This window comes from Acomys russatus, chromosome 19 (genome assembly GCF_903995435.1).
Source record: "Acomys russatus chromosome 19, mAcoRus1.1, whole genome shotgun sequence".
NCBI classification, from domain to species: domain Eukaryota; kingdom Metazoa; phylum Chordata; class Mammalia; order Rodentia; family Muridae; genus Acomys; species Acomys russatus.
Window position 1 is genome coordinate 56156837 of NC_067155.1, and position 23788 is coordinate 56180624.

A 23788-nucleotide genomic window follows, 5' to 3' on the forward strand; every position below is an offset into this window, starting at 1 on the left:
CATTGCTGACACTATGACACAGGCAAGCCTCCATCTGGGCACATGTCCCATCAATGTTAAAAGACACAAGTGTCACCATGAAGGTGGTCCAGCACCTCTGCCTCCCATGGGCCATGTGAGCCTGTCTGGACCACAGGTCCCTCTTCTAGTGGGATGGAAAGGAACCCCCTCTTAGCCTGGGATGCACAGTCTGCCAGTCCCACCCACTACCCGGTGCAGTAATGGCACACATGGCCGTCTCCCCCTCTGGTCTTCAACTGCCTGGAGAATGGCTATTCCCATTACGAGAAAATAAAGTGGATAATTTAGGTTAATGAAATCGTTACAAGCATGCAGCAGCCAGAGGTGGACACCCAGAGCCAGTTCAACACTCTCCGCAAGACAGGAAGGGACAGAAGGGGAAGACAGACATTTAAAGGGACAGTGGCGATGGCGTGTGTGTGTGGGGGGGGGGGAATCAGGCCTTTCTTATTGCCTGAAACCAGCAGGGGTTTCTTTTTCTTTTCTTTTGTTTTTGTTGTTATTTCTACCCCAACTTGAGAAATCTCAGAGATCCAGGTATTCCAGATGTGTTTATAACAGTGAGGAACCTGCTCACACTGACTGCTATCTCCTGTCCTGCTCCTTTACAATGACCCCAGGACACACCACTGCTGTGCTTGGACTAAACTGTCCCAGGGTCTTCGTTAGGAAGGGTCTAGGAGCCATGGTGGGGAATGGGAAGAGGGGAAGATGGGGTGAACAGGAGCTGGGACCCACACGGCGAACCCAGGCCACTGAGCAGGAAGATAATGCTACCTCTAGCCTACCGCTGCTCAGACCTGCTCCCCACAGCTTGGGTGTGGCCACCACACCTGCTGGCACTTGGCTCTACCCGATCAAGACTGTTCACCTCCATCACCAACACCTGACAGTGGCACTGAGGCATGGCAGAAGTGTGTGGCTACTTGGTGCTGCCTTCCCTGCAGGGATTTAAAAAAGTGATGCATCCCAAGACTCAGAAAAGCCTCTAAGGAAATGGACTCTAGGTGGCGAAACCCCAGCCCTCATCATGTGATGCCAGAAAGCAGAACCTCTAGGGAGCAATGACTCTGAGCTAGACCAGAGACTGTACAAAGGGCAGCAAGAAGACAGCCCCGTGCTGTCACCGTGGCCTGACTCCCACAGTTGCACAGGGTGGCCAGCCTTTCTTTATCCAGAACCCAGAGACTCCAGGAGGGACAGATGCCCAGTTGGACCCTCCCTTCCCTCCTTCTTTTTCCCAGAGTGGCTGACAAGAGCACAGGCTTAACAGTGGCAGATTCCAAAAGGCTTCAGAAGTGACGGCTGGCAGCCACTGCTACAGTGGGGTGCACACACGTTTTGTATAAAGGTCAGATCGGAACTGGCTTTGGCGTTGTCACTACTTGGCTCTCCCTGGACTTGTAAAGCAGCCAGTGGACAGACATGGCTGGCTGCTGATAAAACTTTATTAAAACACTGGAAAAACCTGGCAGCGAGGGGCTGTGTGGTACAGCGCTGGAAGTTCCATGGCGCTGTACAACCTGGGTGTTCCAGGGACATGTGGGGAAGGGCAGAGGGTAGAATACAGGACAGTCTCCCCTAAAGGCTCAGATTTTCAGACTCTCCAGTGGCAGGGACTTCCGAGGAAGCCCCATCCCCACCCCACCCACCCCTGAAAGCACTGAGGGACAAGCTGGGCAGGGCATGCCTGCAGGAGTGCTAGCCCCTGTTTTCCCTCCCCCCCCACCCCCCGCTACCACACGGCTTGCTATCCACCTGGAGACTTTCTGAGCAAATACATGACTTTTAATAATCCCTGTTACTAGGCAGCTGAGGGAGCAGAGTGCAGGGTGGGCTACCACCTCAGGGTGGCCTCTGAGCAGATGCAAGGGGCTGGCACCTGTTGGTCAGGCCCCCAGCTCAGTTTTCTTCCTCCATGTCCTCTGACTATAATCTAGGAAGCCTCATGTCTCCCTGCTGGATGCCTGGATGGCTGATGCCTGGCCAGTGCCAATGGCACCTGGTACCTTCTGCAGAAAGCATATGCTGACTGCTGAATAAGCCACACGTTAGCTTATGATTAGCTTTTCCTGGCTTCTCTGTTTTGTGTCCACGCCCTTCCAAGTCATGACCAGGCCCCTAAAGATGTAGTTAGCCTGTCCCTCCAGGGCCAGAGAGACCCTCTGGGGCAACATGGTGATGCCTCCTGAAGTCTTGCTGTGAAGTCTCTGACTTCCTACTTTGCTTCACGAAGCCCCTCGCCACTGCTCTAGCCACAGTTGCCACATTCTGACTTTGACCTGCTCCTGAGCATCTAGTTTGGGGAGGAAGTGGAGAAGGGCTCTGGAGGACAGTGTCTGAGGAGCTCTGGCCTTTTGGACACTTCTTCTGACAACTGACACTAGGACAAATGGACCAGAAGACTACTCCACATCACTGGAAGACTCTAGAACCCCATCTCACGCCACTGGTAGACTCCAGAACCCCTACCCCATGCCACTGGAAGACTCTAGAACCCCATCTCACGCCACTGGTAGACTCCAGAACCCCTACCCCATGCCACTGGAAGACTCTAAAATCCCCACCCCACGCCACTGGAAGATCCCAGGATTCCACCCCATGCCACTGGAAGCTGCAATCAACCCCCCCCCCCACAGCGGCACCGGAAGACTCCAGAACCCCTACCCCAGGCACTGGAAGACTCTAGAACCTTGCCGTGTATCACTGGAATGCTCTAGAACCCCACCCCACGACACTGGAAGGCTTCCCTGGTTCAGGGTTGTGAGAAAGGCTTGGCAGGAAGTTCCAGGGAAGCGGCGTTGGGAGGTAACAGCTGGGAGGTAGCCACTTTTCCAGACCACTAGGGTACAGCCTATAGTGTGCTCCTTCAGCATCTGAGGAAAGCACCTAGCAAGCGCCAAGGCAGAGGGCCAGGGCTGGAGATGCCCCTGCAGACAGAGGCAGTGTCTAGCGAGCAAGCTGGGAGGAAGGCCTTGGAGGCCTCAGATGGCGGGCGAGGAAGCAGCAGTGATTCATGCCAGCATGCCTGCCAGCACACAGGGGAGGGCGACTCGCCTCGGCTGGGACAACTGTTATTTCTAAAAGTCTGGGAAAGAAAACAATAATAAACAACCGCGTACATGATGGCTAGTAAGTTTTGAGAGAAGGGGAGAGCGGGAGATGAATCTGCTAGCTGCATCATTTATTTGGGGCCAAACAAACCAACACAGAACTCCATTCAATTCCACAGGGGAAGTGCCGGGGCAACTGCGTGGTCCATCAGTGGCTGAGAGCCAAGGGATCTGGGGAGGAGACAGGACCACAGAGGACCAGCCAGGGAGCTAAAGGAGGCAATGAATTAAAAAAAAAAAAAAAAAAAAAAAAAAAAATCCAACTATGACCAGGTCGGATTTCAAGTGTGGGATACCCAGGAGAGTCAAGAGAGGGGGAGGGCCCTGTGGCCATTAGTGTTCACCTCACCAGTGGGTGAGCAGCACTTTTCTCAGAGGTGGCAAGGAGTAGAAGAGGCCATGGCTGTGGAGAAGCACAGAGCGGAGCTGTGCTTTGCTCCCAGCACAGGAGCAGCCTAGGCGAGGGGTGGCCCCTCCTATTTGGAAGAATAGGAAGTGTGGCCACAGCTGTGGTGACATGCGCCTTGTGGGGGGAGTTGGGGGGTGTTGTTGGAGGGACATAAACAAAGCTTTCTGTACCCTCATGGGGCAAGATGGAAGATAATTAAAACCAGACTTGGTTTCTCGGGCTGGATCGGAGCCCCCATGAAACAGAAGTTCTGTTTGGACCAGATGTGGTGTCGGTGACTCCTGTGGAGAGTGGCCACTTCAAGAACAGCTCAGCGGGTCAGGCCAAACTGGGAGGGGGAGGGGGAGGGGACCCAGGTGGAGGGCAGGGCTCCTTGCCTCTACACAAGGGTCCCCACCTCCCAGGCACTCTGTTAACTATTAAATGCAATAATCTGTCTGATGTGTGTGGTGCACAGTGAGCAGACGGTGAAGTAGATGTGTATGAATGAATAAATGAAGGAATGGTTGAACCCACAGCACTGCCGACTAGGCTGGGAATGGTGGCTTGTATCTATAATCCCAGCATGTGGGAGGCTGAGGCAATCCTGGGACACTCAGTGAGACCATCTCAAAAGCTAAACCAAAACAACTCGCAAAAGCTATGTTCTGTGAACCAGGGACAGGCACTTAAGTAACGGGTGGAGACCAAAACCCACTCTGCAGCACAGGAAAGAGGGAGGCATTTGTCCCACCTACCTACACAACAAAACTGGAACAGACCACAGTGACAGCCCAGGCTCTCCCTGACGGACTGACTTCAACTCAAGGCATGTGGCTTGGGACTATGGGCTGGGAAGAGAGTGAAAGGGCTTGCTGTGCAGCCGACAAGCCTAGAACCGCGGGTTCAAGTCCTAGAACCCATTGTGGAGGAAAGAATCTACTCCCGAGGGCGGTCCTCTGACATCCACACTGTGGCATGTGTGCAGCTGCACATGCACACACATGTATGAATGTGTATCTGCATACAATGCACACGAATGAATGCATATATGTATGCACACACATTCACACATGTATGAATTTGTACGTGCATACACATGAATCAATGCACATGCACACACATGCACACACAAGCACACATACACACGTGTGAGTACATACACAATGTTCCATGGTACACTAAGGCTCAGACCTGCTCTTCCTGTGCCTCAAGTCCTCCCAACCCAAAGGATAGAGGCCAATGAGCCCCGAGACCAGGTCTGATCTATGATGCAGGAGCACGAATCTGACAAGGGACCAGGGTGCTCCTCTCACGCCTGCAGTGACACCCGAGGCTTGGAGTGTCGGTGCGGAGCCTAGCAGTGACCTCACTGGACCTGAATACTGTGGCTGGAGCACGGAGGACATTAGGCCACATGGGCTGGCTGGGACAGTGGCACTGACAGCTGAAATCAGGGAGCCGCCATCCCAGGGAGGAGAGTGCCAGTGGCTGATGATTTAGGAAGCAGCCCCTGGGTGCCAGGCATATGGGCAAGGGCTTTGGGAGGCATAGGACCGTTTTAAATGAACGGGAATGAGGAAAAAGCCGGTTGGCTCTTTCATATATGGCCCGCAGGCCAGATCTCACCTTTGGGACATCGCTGTGTCATCTGCAGCTGCTTTGAGCTCCAGAGACTGAGTGCGCAGGGATTATGTGATCCACAACACCAAAATTTGACTTGGGCTCCTCACAGAGATCCTGGCACCCCTGCTCTACCTGGAGGCATGGCTGGGACCCAGGCTCCCTGAAGGCCTGGTGTCCCTGTCTCCTTCCTGGTGTCATTTGTTTTCCTTAATCAGCTACTTAGGAGGCCTGATGAGAGGCCAGGGAAGACCCAGTCAACCTGTAATTAGGGAGGTTTGCAGCAAGGCTCATTAGGCCTCCCAACCTCACAGCTTCACCTGTGGGGCCCTAATGAGGATGTTTCCCGGTGTGCTGCTGAGAGGCCTGAACTAGCATGTCCTCGGCAGGCCCGGCCCAGCTTTACTCTACAGTGACCAGGAGGAAGGGGAGGAGGCGGCCCTTCTCCCCAACATACGCAGCGCACAGGGATGCAAGGCAGGCGCGATGGTAGAGGGCCACTCCCCATGTGGACCATCAGTGAATTATACAGCTATATGGAAAACAAACAAACAAACAAACAAAAACAAAACCAGCCAAGTGCCAGAGACTTAACGCCCCCCCCCCAAAAAAAAACCCAGAAGATTGAGGGGGAGCTGGAGGAATGGCTTAGAGACAGAGTCTTTGCCTAGAATCCCCAGTGAGGGGCTGGGGGTGTGGCTCAGCGGCAGTGTTTGCCTGGGTCCAGCCCCAGCACCACCAAAACCAAGAGTTATCTGTATTGAAGGAAGCAACATGGACACTGTCATAGCAGAGACCCTTAGAGAAAGACTGATAGCTCAGTCATATTTAGGGCCATGGGGAACATCTTTCAAGTAGCTCCAGATTCCCTGGGGCCACAGGATCAGGGACAAAGCCACCGTGCCAGGACACCTGGTCTTTGCAGGTATAAGGCCAAGGGCGCTCTCAAGAAAGGCTTCACCTGTCCACTAAGCCACACGTCCAGACACCCACATCCCACCTTCATGCCAGCTCTGTGACTGTAGGGTCTCACTGTCCCAACCAATGCTAAGGTCCCCACAGCCTTGCCACAAGCTAGGTCAATCAAAAAATCAGTAAAGATTAGGCCCTTCCCTCACCTTGTTCATAAAAACATGGTAACTGCGAAAATCACAAATGCCATTCAGTCTGTAGGCGCCAGTGAGTGGTTGGTGAAATATATATATATATTTGTGTACTCTGAAGGCCCTACTCCTTTGCCCAACTTGTTACACACACACACACACACACATACGAGTTTGTGGGCTGGGAGCTCTTGTCTTGTGCAGCCCCCAGCCTCCCCCAGATAATGGCTTCTCTTCAGCAAGTTTCTTGCGGCTGTGGCCGCAGAGACAAGTGGCAGAAGCTGGGATGGGGACAGTTGCCATGATACGCGCTGTGGTAATTTAGCCTCAGAGCTTTGGCTCCTGTGGAATAATTTAACGATCTGGTGGGGAGGGAGGAAGGGAGGGAGGAAGGGAGGGGGGGAGGGAGGATGACAGGGGTCATGTGGCTTCATAGCCCCAGCTCCAAAAACACAATCGAAGTGCCCAGAGCCAGCGGAGGTGAACGGCTCGGGAAAGAAGATGAGACTGGTGCCACCAGGACCCTGGGGTGGCAGCGGGGAGGTGGCCTGCACATCATTACTGTGGGAGGGACAACAGGTGAATTAGAGAACACTGTGCCCTGGGTCTGTCCCTTCCCATCGAGAGCCTGGAATGTCTTTTCCTAAAGGGACAGTTTGTGGAGCCTTGGCCGTCCCTCTTCTCGCCTCTGTGAAGGTCAGCTTCTTTGTCAGATGGACAAGATTTAGGATCTCCTGGGAGACACTTCCATCCCACGGGCTAGGGCCCTGGGGCTGAATGACAAGGGAAATAGGAAAGTGAGCTGGACCCTAGAATCTGCCCCAGGCTGTGAGCGCACAGCCCTGTCCTCCCATCACCCCACTCCCATTAAACTGACTGCAATTTCTCCTGGGCAAACTCTACAAAGATGACCTTTCCTCAGGTATTATTTGGTCTCAGCTCCAAGGAAAGTTGACTGATGCAATAGCAAAGACTGGCCATCGTCCCAGGAGGATGCTGGCCCCTAGGCCCCATGCTACCAAAGATACCTCATAGTAGTAGAATGTGGCCAAGATGCAGGTGGAGTTCTGAGCACTATAGGCCTAGGGGTAGGGATGAGTGGGATGGGTGCGAGGATGAGGGAGGAGCCCTGCCCAATAGGCAGGGAGGACCAGGATCAGCCAGCTGACGTGGATGGGGACCCACCACCGAAGCAGGGAACAGAACAGTCCTCAGGCTGCTTTCCATCACCACTCTCCAGCCACAGAGCGTGCCACATCAGTGCTGCCTAGAGCCACGCTGGTTCCAGTCCACCACAATGCTCATTCCGAAGGGAAGAAATGAAGCTTGGAGGCGCACACCCACCCAAGGTCAAAGCTGGTGAGTGACAGAGCTAGGATCCATGCATCCTGATCCTGTTCTCGGGCCTTCAGCCACACACACACACCTCAGATCTTTACAAAATAGCAACTCTGCACTGGCCCAGGCTGCTGGAGGCTGCGGCGGGATTTGAACCCAGATCAACGGAACATCCACAGAACAAGTGGCTAGTGCCTGTCATAACTGCCTGAGCTGTGAAAACCAAGGGAAAGGTGGCTGTCTTCTGAATCTAAAGCCAGCGCAGGATGAGAAGGAGAGGTGACATGGGTTCCGCTGGGTCAGGATATATTTCTCTCAGCGGGCAGCTTTTACATTCAGGTTACAGAGAAGGCACAAAGTGGTGTCGGAATGGCCTGATTTTGATAACTGTACAAAATAAGGTCATTAAAAAATATCTTGTTGTTATAAGAGAAATCTGTTAAGTAACTGAAGAAGCAAGGATGAAATTCACTCTCTTATATCAGAACTTTGGCCTTGGTCAGAAAAACTAGGATATATATGTGCTAACAGAGAATAGACCAAACATGACACACACACACACACACACACACACACACACACACACACACACACACACTCACTTTATTTTTTGTTTTTGTTTTTGTTTTGTTTTCTCTGTGTAGCCTTGGCTGTCCTGGACTCACTTTGTAGACCAGGCTGGCCTCGAACTCACAGCGATCCACCTTCCCAAGTGCTGGGATTACCGGCGTGCACCACTGTGCCTGGTGTGAATTTTTATGGCACTTTTAACTTTTCTATTTCTGAACAACATCAACAACAGCATGCCTCCCCCCTCCGGCCCTGTCCCTGCCAGCCTTTCAAATCCACTTTCAGCTTTATCATTTGATCAAGTGACAGACCCAGGACCTAAGATCAACTCTCCTTAAAAGACTACTTAAAAAAAAAAAGTAACGGCCCGAGGCTGCAACTGGGCCTTTCTCCTGTGCGAGGCAGACAGTGATGGGCTGTACATGGCTGTTGCTATTTGTAAAAACTCAGTAGTTTAAAGACTATGTGATGACATCATGTGGCCCCTCTGTTTAATGACGAAACACAATCCCCAAGAAGCTACAACCCACCAAAGAGTATTTGATTCTGCTTTGCCACATTTTGCATTCTTTCAGCCCAAATCTAGGCTGGCTTTTCAATCCTGACTTTGTGTTTCGGGGTGCCCAGGGTGGACCTGGAGCCCCCCAGGAGTGATCTACACTGAATTACACCACAACCTTCTACATTCTGAGACAGTGTCTCCCTAGGCTGTGAAGGCAGGCCTTGAACTTGGGATCCTCCTGCCTCAGCCTTTCAAGGAGCTGGGATAATTGGCTTGTGCCATTAGGGCTGGCTTCTTGTTTTTGTCTGAGATGAGATCTTGTGGCTATAGCCTGGTTTTAGGTCACACTGTCCCCATGGATTTAGGCTACTCCCAGAACAGCTTCTCCCCTCCCCAGCTCTCCTCTCCCCTCTCCCCTCCTTCCCGCCCTGAGGACTGACTGACACCCCCTCCAACCCCCCTCCCCCGGTTTTGGCTATAGGCTTGGGATACCATGTTGTGCCCTTATCTTCCCAACTATAAAGCTGAGGCAAGCTTGGGACTAGCAACAGAGAGGAAGCAACTGAAAGAGGTTTCAGTGGATGGCGTTTTCTCCAAAGGGCCTGTGGGCACCTGTGAGGCTGGTCACAAAGACTAGCAACACTACCAGCAAGTCTTGCGGGGTAGGCACAGGCCAAGTTGTCCCTCCACGTCAATCTCACCTCTATTAGTACAAGTGCATACTTTCTGAGGCGTGACACCACCAATGGCTCTGGACGCTGCTAACTTTCACATTCTGAGACCATGGCTCTCAACTCTGTGGTATTGACAGACAAGGAGACGGACACCAGTACCAGGCCCAGCTGCAGAAGGTGAACCCCTTGGCTCCCACGGGGGAAGTCAGAGAGGAGCCGAGGATTTGGGGGGGGGGAGAAAGGAGAAAGCACGACACATGGTCCTACATGGTCCTATAGTCTGGCTGGCTGAGATTACATTCTTACAGTGCTCTGCCTGGAGCACGGCCCCCACGAGTCTCAATGCAAGGCGGAGAGCGCCTGCCTCCCCATCACCACACATCTGCCTTCTAGTACTGCTGACTTTTTTTTTTTCTTCAAGCCTATAAACAAAACAAACCCAACGACCAAACAAACAGGGAATTTCCAACTGCTCGGGTAAAAGGCAGCGGAAGGGAAGCGTTATTTATTCCCCTGCCTGGGTGCACAGAGCTTGGAAAGAAACACGCACGCTGCAATTCCCCACCATGGAGGGAGAAAAGCCTGTGAGAGATGGGAAAGTGCACGCATTCTACTAAGCTTCAGTTAAGCAGAGGGGGAAGATGAGCAGGCTATCTGGACCGGCGCTCCTCCCTCACCATAGACATCCTCTCACCACAGCACCCTCCCTCGGCACCTTCATCCTAGGCTTCCTGGAGGCTCCCAAATGCAGGGCGCTTCTGGTCACCTCCCCACCCCCACCCCAGTTTGAGCGGCTTACAGCCCTGGCAGCTGGAAGCCAGGAGTGGAAACCTTGCTAATTCAATCAATGGGCTCTGACAAGCCTAAATGGTTGTTTGGAAGGAGCCTCTCTCATCCACCTCCCTCGTTGTCCCAAACCTCAAATACAATAAATTAAATAAAACATGAGATACAATCGGGGCCTTTTTGGCCGCTGTTTCTAGTGGGAGTCAGAAACATGTTAATGAAGCCTGCGTTTTCCCTCCTCCTCTGATGTTTGCTCTTCCTCCTCCCTGCCTCTCCTGGTGGTGGTGGTGGTGGGGGGAATGAGGGAGGCTGGGGCATTATTCAGCTCACTGCCATAGGTGTCTTCAGCCAATCGCAGGCGATGGCAGCCGCTTGCACCTTGCTGACAGCTGCTGTCAAAATACTCTCTCAACCAGCAGCTCGATAATAACTCGAAAATGAGATACAAATGAGTGATTCCTTGCGTGTGACTGCGCCGAGTCCCGCAGCCCACCAGTCCTTGCTGTGGCCGGGGGATACGACAGGGCAGCTCTGGCCTTTGAAGGGAGGCTGGCAGGGGGAGGAAAAAAAAAAAAAAAAAAAGAAGCCAAATGGCCAGCTCCGGATGACCAGCTGGAGAGGATGCTCTGACCCCTAAAAGGGTCTTGAGAACTGGTTCAAGATCCCCAACCATGGGGTGATACTCGTTCGTTCCCCTGACCCAGATATACTTGATATGTGGCCAATATCTTCAATGAAGTACTTTCTGTCTGCATGTCGGGGACTGTCTGAAACCCCAGGAAGAAAGAGGACCCCACAGCGGCTACCCAGGATGAGTGTCACCCACCTGCCTCCCATCACCCACAGCCAGGCTGGCTTGTTTCTTCCTCAATGATGCCAGCCCCTCACACCTTGGTAAGGAAGGCACAGATGAGCCCCTGGGAGGAAACAAGCGAGTATGTACTCTTGGTGCTTTCTCGTGGTTTCCTGGGGTGGGCAGAGCTCCCAGCTATAGGCAGCAGGCCCCTGGGGCAGGATGGACAGCTCTTACCCCACAGCCGGGCCTGGCTGATGCTAGAGTCCCTCTGCTTGTCATGAAAAGGAACAGAGGGAGCTACGAGGCACCTCTGAAAATGATCTAGCACCATCTCAGGCCTTAAGAAAGATGCATCGAAGATGCTCCTCTCCTATTTAATACCCTGCTCTGCACTGATGTGACTGTCTGGCTATGTTAAAAGGAGCTAGGTGCCTGAGAGGCTGGGCTGGGAAGAAAAGGTTGTCAGAGAGGACCTTGTTTAAGATAACAGAGCGCCACGGCTGCAGGAGGGACACCTATGAGGCCTGCACTAAAATCTCTTCCCTCAGCTTGCTTTCTCCTCCCTCAACAAGCTTTTATTCCTGGCCTTCCTAGGAAAACATTTCGCTTCTTCCCCACGTGTATGACAATGTGCATTCCCCATCAGCTGCCTGTGTCACCCATCTACTTTAAACAGTTAACGCCGGCAAAGGCGGGATCAGCCTGTGTAGCCTGCCGAGCCAGTGGAGCCACTGTAGGCGGCTTTTAAACGTACACTCGGAAGGACAAGAGGCTCTCAGCACTGCTCTGAGCAGGGGAGATGCGGGTTTGGGGGTTACGTCCATCAAACTCGCCTACAGAGCTGGGGGAGGAATGTAGACTGGAACCTGGGCCCCAGGGCCTTGGTTCTGCCACTTGACGGCTATGAGACCTCAGGCGAGTCACTTAACCTCTCTGCCTTGCCATCCCCTCATCTGTGAAGCGAGGATATTAATGCCGACCCCACCGCAGAGGCATGTGGGAAGAGGATGGGGCGGTGCCGTGATGCACTGCAGACGGCTGCATAGAGCTGCTTTTGTGGCTTTTGCTCACTTTCCCACGCTCTTTGGAATGAGATTCACTTAAGCGTGGGGAGAAAGCCTTTAAGAGCAAAGCTTCGATTTGTTAGGAGATAATGATCCTGAAGGTGTTTTAAGCTTTGAAGTGGGGCAGAAACTGCAGTGGCCACTACGGTCCCAGCTACGTTTACAACAAGGAAATTCAAACAAGGGGCTGGCCCAGGAGTTCAAAGGTGAAGATACACAAGGGCAGAGCCACTGGAGAGAGGACTGGCCATGGGTTGGACCAGAGCCATCTGTGTGATGCTCTCAAGTCCTCGCCAGCCACTCCGCCAACAGAGGTATGGACCGAGAAGTGCTCGTCCTCTAACTCACAGCAGCAGCACAGGAAGGGTGTCCAGGCCGCCTTACATGGACCAGCGCTGGCTGCCAATAGGCGTGCTTTCTCCTGATCTTTACTCTGTGCACATGAGTGAGTACCTCGTGTGCCCTGCGTGCTTGCTTTCTCCCTCTTCAGCACTGGAGAGGCCTCTCTCCGCTCAGAGGACAGAGAGAGGGAAAGCCAGCGAGGCAGCTGTTTCCAGGAGAGGGAGGAAGCTGTGTGCACAGTGCCACCCTACCCTGGCGCCTGAGCACTCTTCCAGGATGTCTCGCTCCACAGTCTGGGTAGATAAGCTTTGGGTGGAAGGCCAGTTCCCTGGAGGAGCCATACTCCACTTACATCTGAGGCTGATCCTTGCTGGGAACAGATAGGGAGAAGCATTCTTTCTGGGAGAAATTCCTGCTGGTCCCTAAAACTAGGCTCAGGAAACAAGTGTTCTGACATTTATCTAAAAGAAAAGAGGTGAACAGTGGCGGGGGGGGGGGGGCGGCGGGGTAGGCAGTAGACACCCTGACATGGAGGAAACTTACAAAGGCAGAAATGGGAAGGGATCTAGGAATCTGCATGGCCTCTAGCTGCAGCCCAGCATCAGGCATTGCTATGTACTCCAGGCACAGTTCCCAGACTCCTTTGCGACGCAGCACCCCACACGTGCTCAGAACGCCTGTAAGTTCTAATGAGATCCTTCAGACCCTAGTCTGCAGCAGCGCCCCCCCCCACCCCCATCACAGCTGAGCCAGGCTCACTGTGGCACTCAAGGTTCCTAGGTACAGTTTGAGAACCATGGCATTAGTACCAGGCTCTGTGTTACTTGGATTGTCATTGTGAGTGCTGGCTTCAGTCCCCACAGGTGTGGACTCTGAGGGGCAGAGACCAACATGACTTCTCTGACAGAGACAGGTGGCAGAGCCAGGACTCAGCAGCCCTGCTCCAGTGCCCTTTATGGTAGGCCTGGATGTACTGGGTGAACACTGCACAGTTCTTGAGGTAGCCACTCCCACAGCACTGTGCTCGTGGCCCCCACAGTGCCAGCTTTAATGGCTGCTGCCCTCTCTCTGAGCCACCTGTCCTGTGACCCTTGGAACCCTCTGCCCATATTCCACTATCAGGCACACAGACTGATGATGACACGCCACAGAGCGCCAGAGGCGCCATCAGCCAGTGACCAATGTTAATTGGGAAATCGCACCAAAATTAGAGACTGCACAACCACCAATGTGGCTGACAGAGAAAAAGATCTGCAGGCTTAAGTGGGCCCAGCAAGTCTGTGGTACTGAACACTGGCACTAGGGTTAAGAGCTAGTCTTCTGCAATGATTCTTTAATCAAAGTCTGCTGCCTAGAGAGACTATGGCTAACCAAAAGGCTAGCCAGGCCAGTCCTTGTCCCCTTGGGAGCTGACCACCCTGAGATGTATTGGCGAGGTCAGCTCCTTACAGAGGCCTGCTCATTTGAAAGCTCTGTGACGTGGAAGGGGCCCAAAGGCACGCCGGGACCATCTCCCAAGCTGGTTGGCTCTCACTGCCTTCCATACCCAGGATGCTAGGAGACAGACAGGCTCCAACAAGTGAGCTATGGGCAAGACCAAACAGAGTACGGGGCTGGAATAGCCATTGTGTGCAGAGAGAAAAGTCAGTGGGCCAAGTGTCCCCTGTGGAGGGAGGAACCATGGCCCAGGGTGCCTAACTTCAGTCTGAGCGCTTTGTCTTCCCTCAATATAGCGAAAGGCCATCTGCAGGAGGAAGAAGAAGTACATATGCCAATGCTGGCTTCATAAGGAAGGAAAACAGGCTTCCCCACAAGCAAGGGACCGTGCTCTGTCAGCGAAACAAATGGAAACACCCTTGTAGCAGATGAACACCACATCGCTAGTGCAATCTGTGGCTGCTCACGTGTCAATGCTGCTGTGACTGCAGTCACAGCAGACATTACTAATCAATTGCAATGCCATTTTCTGCAAAGCCCAGGCAGCCTCCTCATCCCCAAGAACAGAATTCTACGCAGGTACAACCAATGGGTTTTGCTGTCTTAGAGGGCACACAGGCTCTGCCATAGGTGAAACAACTGCATGGAGTTACTCAGCCAACACAGGCCAAGAGAGGTCAAGCAGCGGCTGAGATCAGGTTTCGATGTGGAAAATCACATTGGGTCCTTCCGAGCTCACAGCCAACTTCTGATGTCTGAGAAAGGAGACACCAGATAACCTCAAAACTCTCCTCTTAGCGAGGGGCTGGGCCTGGCGGAGCAGCAGAGGAACCATCATTTGGTGTTGCCCTGAGTTTGAGGCTTGGTGGGGGGGGGGGGGGGGGGGGGGGTGGGGAGGGTGGTAGCTTACCAGCAGAGGCACATTTAGAACTCTGGCTATGCACCCACACTGTAGACCCAATTCTGCCACTGAGGAGGGTCAAGGACCCCCTCCCCCATTGAAGTGATTGTTCCTTCACACCACAGACAACAAGGCTTGGCACTGCCAGCTTCCCAGGGTGCCAGGTTCGTATCAACTAGCTTAGATTTCAAGTCCTAAAGGCTATGCAGCTTATGGAAGTTGGGGTGATTTCTTGCACGCTGATTGTCGATCGAGGAGGCAGATTTACTCCTGATCAAAGACCAGAGTGGCTGTGACTGACCGGGCCGTGGACCTTCTGGGTCACAGATGGCTGCTGCATGACTCAGTAGCTTCCCTAGTCTTCCCAACAGCTGCCACAGGCTTACTCCTGCGACTCACTGCTGCCATCTGTCACGGTTTGGGGTATTGATTTCCTAGCTGAAATCTGAAGTCCTTTACAGATTTACAGGAGAGTAGCCTTGAATATTTTACACAAGGATGTAGCAGACAGTATGGCCCTGCACCCTGCTCTGTTGTGGAGCCTGAAGGGAGCCCCAGGTACAGACTGCTTCAGGTACAGTAGGAGTTGTGGTCAGGAGACCCTGTCCATTGTGCCCTGTCCCATGGCAGTAAGAATTGGGAACCTAACCAATGTTAACGTCACAGCTAATGCCCATGGACCCACCAGGAGTGCTCACCAGGAGCCCAAACCTATGCCAATGCTGGACAGAAGAATCGAAAAGCACAACTCTGGACTGTGGCTCTGGCCGGGGTTCTCTTTGATGCTTATGGAAGGCAGGGAGTGCGTGGAGACTGAGGGCACTGCTAGCCACTTTGGCTCCACTCCAGGTGTGACAAGCCATCCTGCTGGCCACACAGAGCCTCAGTTGTTGTCCTAGTTTCCCCTCTGTCCTGGCCCTCACTGAAGCCACGTGTATGCCCTAACGTGGCTAGCAACCCACATCCAGAGCTGCTAGCGAGCTCAACCCACAGGAACCTGAGTTGCAGGGGACACAAAAGCACCTGCTACACTCTCCCCAAAAGGCAGTAGACGGCCTTAGCCAATAAGATCCAGAGACCGGACAGAAGTGCAGAGAGCCACATAGTCCAGTGTGTGGTAACAGCCATTCAGACTGTTCTGGTAACGTGGATGGGCCAGGCTGCAGGAGTGGCACCAGGTGGCAGGGCAGCACCTGGCAGGCAGGCTAACTCCACAGTGAGGACAGGGAGAAAGCCTCCACCTCAGCCAGGCGTGACAATGAGTCCCAGGGGACTGTGCCTGACACAGAAAGTTTCACAGGAGAAAAGGGGGGAGAAGGCAGAGACTCCGGGGAAGGAGGCGACTGAGTGACAGCCATGCGTGAGTGGGCTCTGAGCTGCCACGGGACCACAGAGCTGTTGTGATCATGAAGCCTGGAACGTGGTTCCAGAGTACACAGAATGACAGAGCCGATTAGAAAGTTAATAAGAGAAGTTAGTTTAAAGATCAGACAACCAGGGCTGTGGGGATGCTCAGCGGCTAAAAGAGCTTGCTTCTCTTCTGGAAGATGGGGGTCAGTTTCCAGCACCCACATGGCAGCTCACAACCATCTGTAACTCCAGCTCCAGGAGATCTAACAGCTTTTCTGTCTTTGTGAGAAAATTCCCTCCCATAGACACATGTGCATGTATGTATGTATGTATGTGTATATATATATATACACACACACATATATATATAAATAATATACATGTACATATATGCATGTACACACACACACATATAAAATCAGACAACTACAAAAGAAAATCATCAAGCAACTGAGCGAGAGTCCACAAATGATAGAAAAGGTGGGCAAGTCACGGCACACTGGTTAGATGTGGGGTATGTGTGGGGGTACAGACGCTCGCACACTGGTGCTGAGCACACACTGGATGGAGCTTCTCTGGAGTCTGCTCAGTGGTGGCATCCAGAAAGATCCAGGATGCATGTGCCCTATGAGCTGAGCCCTGCAGAAGGCTAGACTGGTCTGCAGTGAGACACACCGCAGCACTGCCTCCTGACAAGCAAGACACAGCAATAAGCCAGCAAGCAATGGCTCACCTAGCCAGCATGGATGCACCTTACAGCAGCCACGGATACACTTCCACAGGCGGGCATGGACGCCCAGGGTGGGGAGTGGTACCTCACCAGATGCACGCAGCATGTTGGCAAAGGCACAAAAGTCGGTGGCAGGCAGGACCGGGAGCTGTGTGGGGATAGCTAGGGATGACTGTGTCTGGTGTGGGGCACTGGCTAAGGAGTGTGTAAGCACTCAAGCTTTTTTTTTAAAATATTTATTTACTATTATGTATACAATGCTCTGCCTGCATGTACACATGCAACAGAAGAGGGCATCAGATCACATTAGAGATGGTTGTGAGCCTCCATGTGGTTGCTGGGAATTGAACTCAGGACCTCTAGAAGAGCAACCAGTGCTCTTAACTACTGAGCCATCTCTCCAGCCCATACTCAAGCTTTGACCCACTTGCACCTCTGCATCTGGTCAACTCTTTCAACACACAGCATGTTGCTGCATCACATGTCTGCTGTCAGAAACCTCTGCTGACCTTCCTGAGATGCAAACATGATCACTCAGAGGCCACAATCCTACTCTGATCTGGGATCTCTGCAGAGCTAAGACAGAAAGATGGAGCCACGGGGGCAGTGTGGGGCCCATGTCACAGGGAGCATATGGACATACACCATGAGGTGCCAATTGGCACGGGGGGTCTTGGCTGTGAGGCAGAGTATACCACTGGTCCAGGGTGTGGCTTCTTTCCAGAGAACCAGAGGAACCTGAGGTCCCCTCCCCTCCTTCATCACACCCACTCTGCAGAGTGGCTCAAAGAACTTGAAGCTTCTAGAAAATATGCCCAGGAGCTGATACGGCAGAGCCCCGAGTCCTCGGCAGGGGAGGGAGGCCACTGGCTACCTCAGCCTTCCCTCTACTGTCACGGTGACTGTGAGAAGAAATGAGCCGACAGGGACAGACTGAGCTGTCCACAAAGTCAACACAACAGGTGTGCAGGGCACAGGAGACCCAGGTGTGTAATTAAGGGCTCCGGACACCTGTTGTGAATTGCCCATTCACACCCTAGCAGGTGGCTCACACCTCTGAGGAGGAAATAGCAGGGAGAAAGAAAAAAGGAAAAAAAAAAAAAAGCTGTGTTCTTGTTCTATCTGGAGCCAGAGCCTGGCCAACCTGAGAGGCAGTGGACATCTCTGCCCTCCAGGGACAGTTCTGGGAAGATCCTGGACTCTAGAGTGAGGGCTAACTACACTACCGCAGAGCTGTGTGACCCTAGGCAAACTGTTAATCTTCTCTGTGCCTCCCAAGCTTCATCAGCAGTCTAGAGTAAGGCTCTGCACAGTAGGGCTGTACAAAGTAGGGCTACACACTCTGTGAGCATTTAATGTGTACCCACTGGGTACCAGGCTCCTGTACACACTGTGTGACTGCAATGACATCTGGCCTTACAGTCTAGAGGGAGGTTTTTTTTCGAGAAAGAGATAACTGCCTGGGAAGAGGTCAAAGGGGAGCCCGATCCAGATGAGACTCAAACACATGTTACGTGGGTAACGTGGCCCACATCACACAGCTAGGGACAGTGGGGCTGGGCTAGGAGCCCTGGCTGTGCCTCTTACCTATCTCGAAGACTGTGACGTCATGTCTGAGGATTCCAAGGTACAGGAAACCCCAGTATGATAATCAGAAGCCTTGGCTACGTGTGGGGCCACTCAGAGGGGAAGCTGGAAGGGAAAAACGGAAGGAGGGAGGGAGCCAGAGGGGCTACAGGGTCTCAGATCTGGCAAAGGGTGGGGGTGAAGTGAGAGCAAGGGGCTGGAGAGGGAACTTCTCTGATGAGTACTGTGTAAACTGAGTGGCGGTTGGCAGAGCTGTGTGGGACCCAGGCTGATGGGTTTTCTTATCCTGAGCTGTAGGTACCTCAGCTCAAGACACAGCCCACCATCCTAATGCCAGTGGCCCCATATAAACCATATGGGCCATATATGGTCTATAGTTTATCAATGGTACCTCAAGCTGTGGTGAACCAGGTGACAAGGACATTCTGCAATAGCCAAGTCTTAGGAGGGACCATAGGCCCTGCCTTTGTGGGGTGACTTCCCAATACCAAGGGTTCTGTGTCCTGGGAGGGTGGGCAGCTATAAGAACACTTTACAGAGAAACTGAGGCAGAGGGTTTTGTCTGGGGGAGGCAACAGTGGGGGCTTCCTACAGAACAGCCATGCACTTGGGCTCCGCAGTGACTGGCTGGTGACTAGGGAAAGGCCTCAGGGCCCCCAGCCTTGAGCTCTATTATCTATAAGCTGTCTCAGAAGTCATCCAGTCTGTAGCATCAGTGTGGTGTCTGGTCCTTTCAGGAGGGAGGTCACAGCTTGTAGGCCCTGGGGACAGCTCCAGTGAACATGTCTCAGGGCACAAGCTTGGGGAGAAGCTAAGTGTGTCCTCATATAGATGACTGCTTGTGCCCTGAGACTAGGAAGGCGAGGAGCAGAGAGTGGAAGTGGAAGAAGCAAACCCTGAGTGGACAGGAAGAAGGCAGCTTTCTTTCTATACCTTGGAAGAGAGGACGGAAACTTCTGAGCAGAAAGTGCCCAGGGGATATTGGAAGCCCAGCAGCCTGGCAGAGGTTGCGGCTGCGTGATCTCCCTGCCCACTACCCAGGCTTTCTCTCCCACCTTGGACTCCTGACACTAGTCTCCCTAAGTTTTAGGCCAAAGAGGGCTTTGTCTGTCTGCCCATCCTTCCCCCAGGCCATGTCCTTTGCTGCTAGAGGAGGGAGGCAGCGGGAGCCACGTTATGTTTCCTCTCCTATGGATGAGGAAACTGAGGCTGGTTGACCATCAAAACTGCCCTGGCTCCAAACAACCTAGTCCTCCTGCCACACACCTGGCAGGTCTCTGAGCCTTGTAGTTTCACAGTGGACACCAAACCAGGTGCAGAGCCTTGTGTGACTGCAGGCCGTGTGCCCACAAGGCCAGCCCTGCAAAGCCTCCTTCCCGGAAAGGAGACTCTTGCTTTCCTGAAACCAGAGACTCAAGGCAAAGCCCACTCCAAGGAAGACAATGGGACGCTAGGAACTTGTGCCTATGGTTGCAGTTGTGAGGCCTGAGCGGCAGTATGTGTATACACAAGGTGCGCAGACAGTCTTGAGCACCCCTGCTGGTCCTTCTACAGGGTAGAGGAACCTGAGCAGTGGAGTCCTTTGGGTACCTTTGCAGGCTGATGGGGCAGAGAGAATGGCAGTGTGGAAGGCACATAGCCAGGGAAAGGAGAAGACAAGGAGAAAAGCTACAGCGAACCTTCAAGATTCTGCACTGCAGGTAAAGACAGACTGTGGCTTCAAATCTTGCCCCTATTGCTTTGGTGATGATGCTGAACCACGGTTGCCACCCACTGCGACCGCTGCCTCTGGGTAATCTCACAGAGCCCGGCAGGCCCCGGGGGTATCTAGTTGGAGGAGGGCTGACAGGACCCCAGAGTGAAAGACAGCAAGAGGCACTGGACTAGTGAGGAGTGTGGATCTGGGTTGGGGAGCAGTTTCTTCCCAGGAAACAGAGGCTGTTATAACAATTGCGAACAGACCCAACAGGGGACCCTGAGAACGTGAGGTACTCACCCCCAGTACGCATGCCCGAGTACAGTAAGCATCATTACACGTCATGACACAGCACGCTTATTAGAGGCACATGACCGGCATCAGTATAGTATGTGTCGGGACCCTGAAGCCCACAGCATGTACACCAGAGAGTAGCAGCACTGTCCCCACCTGCTGATGGCTCAGTCTGGAGGGTAACTTTCAAATCACTACTGACGAGGCTCCCACAGGTGCAGGGCGCTATGGTGTCTCCTGGCTAGGAACTATGGAAACTGGTGAAAGGGACCAGCAAATGATGTCCTGTCCCGGCCTGTGGTGGTGAGCCCTGCGGCACAGGGCCAGTGTTCTCATGTGCCTCTTCTCTGGTCTCTGAGGGCAGTGGCAGGAGACTCCTGACCAGCTGCATTCCCTGGTGTCTAGCACAGTGCCTCCCTCACACCAACCACACATTCACCACACAGTGTCCACACCAAGACAACCTGGGGGTGACAAGTCCTTCTAAACCGGGGAGGACAACAGATTCACGAGACTGAGCTCTGGTCAGAGCCCTGAGAGCCACATGACCCTTAGACGCGCATTCCCATGGCCAGGCTGCAAGCTCCAAGCAGATCCATACACAGGGCAGGCACCAGACAGAGCGCCTAGCACAGGTTGGTCCCTGGAACATGGGTTGTAATTTTGGTCATATCTACCGGGAAAAGCCCCCTCCCCCTAATCCTGCCTGACATAGTAGGCCATCCAGTTCTCCCCAAACCCTGAAGCCATCTCTCAGACAGTGACCTTTGGCTTGCCAGTGGGTGGCTTTGTCTAGAATCAGGCCTGAGCCACCAGCCTCACATCCCCGGGAAGGCTCACAGTGACCCCTGCTGTCCGCCACTGCAATCGGCCTCAGATCTCTGGCCGCCGGGAAGCTAACAAAAGCGAGGCAGCGCCTGCCCGCCTGTCAGGGAGGAGGGTTCCAGCTTCAGGGTTTATGACCGCTTAGTCAGAACAATGGCGGAGCGGAAGAGACACCCCATGTAAGTGCACATAGCAGACACTAATTCCCTGTCTACTAAAAAGACACACAATACACAGATCAAACAAAGCACCTTCTCTTGCCTCGCAGCCTTTTGTTTCCCTGGATAAATGTCATCCCCAGTGCACTGTGGGACCAAGTGACACTGTCATCTCCGAGGGACGTGGTCCCTGATCAACACGCATGGTTCTTAGCAACCCCTTTTGATGTGGCAGCTGTGAGATTGGACTCTTTAAAAAAGCAGAGTCACAGTAGGCAGGCACGGAGGTGACACTCTCACTCTCTTTTTGGCTGATGTGCGCCGGTGGCGGGTGTGTGAAAAAAAAAAATACCCCCTCGCCTCCAACTGGGACCCATCTCACCAGGCACCATAGCTCTGACATCAGAGGCGAAGGTGTGCTGGCCTCGGCTGGGCCCACCCCAGCCGATGGGGGATGGGGATGGCAACGGGGCTAGGTTTTGAAGCTGATTCCCCCAAGCAGCATCCCATCTCTTAACCTCACAGCAAGAGTAAAGACACAAGTGTCACAAAGATAGTTCCCTCTACAACTTAGCACTTGTCATGTAGCCACTGTCTGTCTTGCAAGGTACCATGGGTCATTCTGCCAGAGACATCACCTGAGAAAGTGACAAGCAGGGGCCGTGTGCTGCTGACTTGACTCTTCCCTGGGCCTCTGTAGGTGGTGGCAGAGGAGAGGAGGGGAGACTCCAGGCCCCTAAGTACGCTAATGGAGAGGTGAACTCACCCACCTAATGTTCTGAGAGCACATGTCTTGGGGTGCCTCAGGACCAAGCACCCCCTTCTCATGAGATCACAGAAATGTCATCTTTAACTGTGGCTTACTGCAGAGCCATCTAAGCAACTCTCCAAACGCTCTACTGTGCAAGTATGGGGTGGCCAGTCTGAGGCCTGCGTGGCTTGCTTTGAAAGAGTCCATCAGTCCTTTGGGGATCTCCTGTAAAGAGTTCAGACTGATGGAGGGCTGGAGAGATGGCTCAGCGGTTAGAGCACCGGCTGCTCTTCCAGAGGACCTGGGTTCATTCCCAGCACCCACATGGCAGCTCACAACCACCTGTAACTCCACTTCCAGGGGATCTCATGCCCTCCTCTGGCCTCTGGGGGCACTGTATGCACATGGCACACAAATGGAAGTAAAACTCTTATACACATAAAATAAAAAGGTTGGAGGGAAAAAAAAAATCATCAGACTCATGGATTATCTTTCAAACCAGGAACAGAGTGAGCAGATCAATCTAGACTCCTGGCTGCCGTCATGGCTGGGGAAGAGCCCAGCAGCTTTTCTACCTCTGACCCAGCCAGCCTGTCTGTCTTTGATCATCACCTGCCTGGCCCCTAGCCGGGCCTGCCTCCTGTGCTAACATACCATGACCTGTGTGTTGTGTGTAGGACATTCACTGCCCTCCCCAAATGGCTTTTCCCAGAGCCAACTGAGATCGTAGTCTTGATCCCCTCAGGACATTAGGGTCCCCTGGGGAGCTGAGGTGAAGTCCCAGTGTCTGGGCCCCACCTTGAAGGAACTGATGGCCCTGGAGCAGAGCCCGCCCACACAAAGGGACATCAGTAAATCCCACAGGCTGCAGCCATCACAACTGCTGACTCTCTTGATATCTAATGACAGCCCTGGGGTGCAGGCACCCACCCGGCCATCCTCCTGCCTCTGACATGGAGGCTAAGGCACTCCTGCACCACAATCCCTGAGATTAATAGAGATGGATCAAGGGCAGAGTTTAGAAAGCCCCACTGTGGGCCACAGCACCACCTTCAGGACCTGGGTGACCTCCCAGCCTCCAGCGGGCACTGTGCCCACTGCCCAGTATGGAGTGCGGCAGGGACTCACCTGAAAAGCTCCCGGATCTCCCTCTGGTTGGCCTGGAAGGGGATATTCCGCACCAGGATCTTGGAGGTTGTCTGCTTCTTGGGGACCTGTTTCTTCCGAGTGGATGTCAAGGCAGGCCTGGGATGGGGTGGGGGAAACAATAGGTTACTTGGGGTATCAATTGCTTGTACCTATGCTGATCCTGTCACCCTTCCCATTTCAAGTGGCTTGCAGAAGTAGCCACCATGAAAGTAGAGGGTGTCGGCCCGTCTTCCACTGGGGGTACCAGTGAGCACAGTTATCTTCTCCCCTGAACTGCCATGGCTCCCTCATCAATACAGCCCATTGCTGCTGTCCCATACCAAGGACCATGAGAAGAACCCCACGAGGGGTGGCCTTGAGCATTCTGGACCAGCACCTTGCTCCTGGGTTGCACTCCCAGTCCCATCTGCTTCTTTTTATTACACACACACACACACACACACACACACACCACACACACACACACGTCAAAGCTCTGTAGCCAGGGGATAGACATAGGCGTGGTTGGCAAGTGAAACCTTAATTGGAAAGAACCCCAAAGAGGTGAGGAACTAGCATTTAAGAACCACAAGACCCCAGAACGATCAGCA

At 53.3% G+C, this 23788-nt stretch overlaps 1 protein-coding gene across 1 annotated transcript in view; it reads right to left on the minus strand.

Moving 5' to 3' along the window:
• The window catches only part of Rbm19 (RNA binding motif protein 19), an 82141-nt gene that overhangs the window by 31932 nt on the left and 26421 nt on the right, over positions 1 to 23788 (minus strand). Inside the window, exon 21 of the mRNA XM_051161607.1 lies at positions 23178 to 23294. Within this exon, the coding sequence (XP_051017564.1) occupies positions 23178 to 23294 (117 nt within the window). The remainder of the gene's footprint in view (positions 1 to 23177; positions 23295 to 23788) is intronic.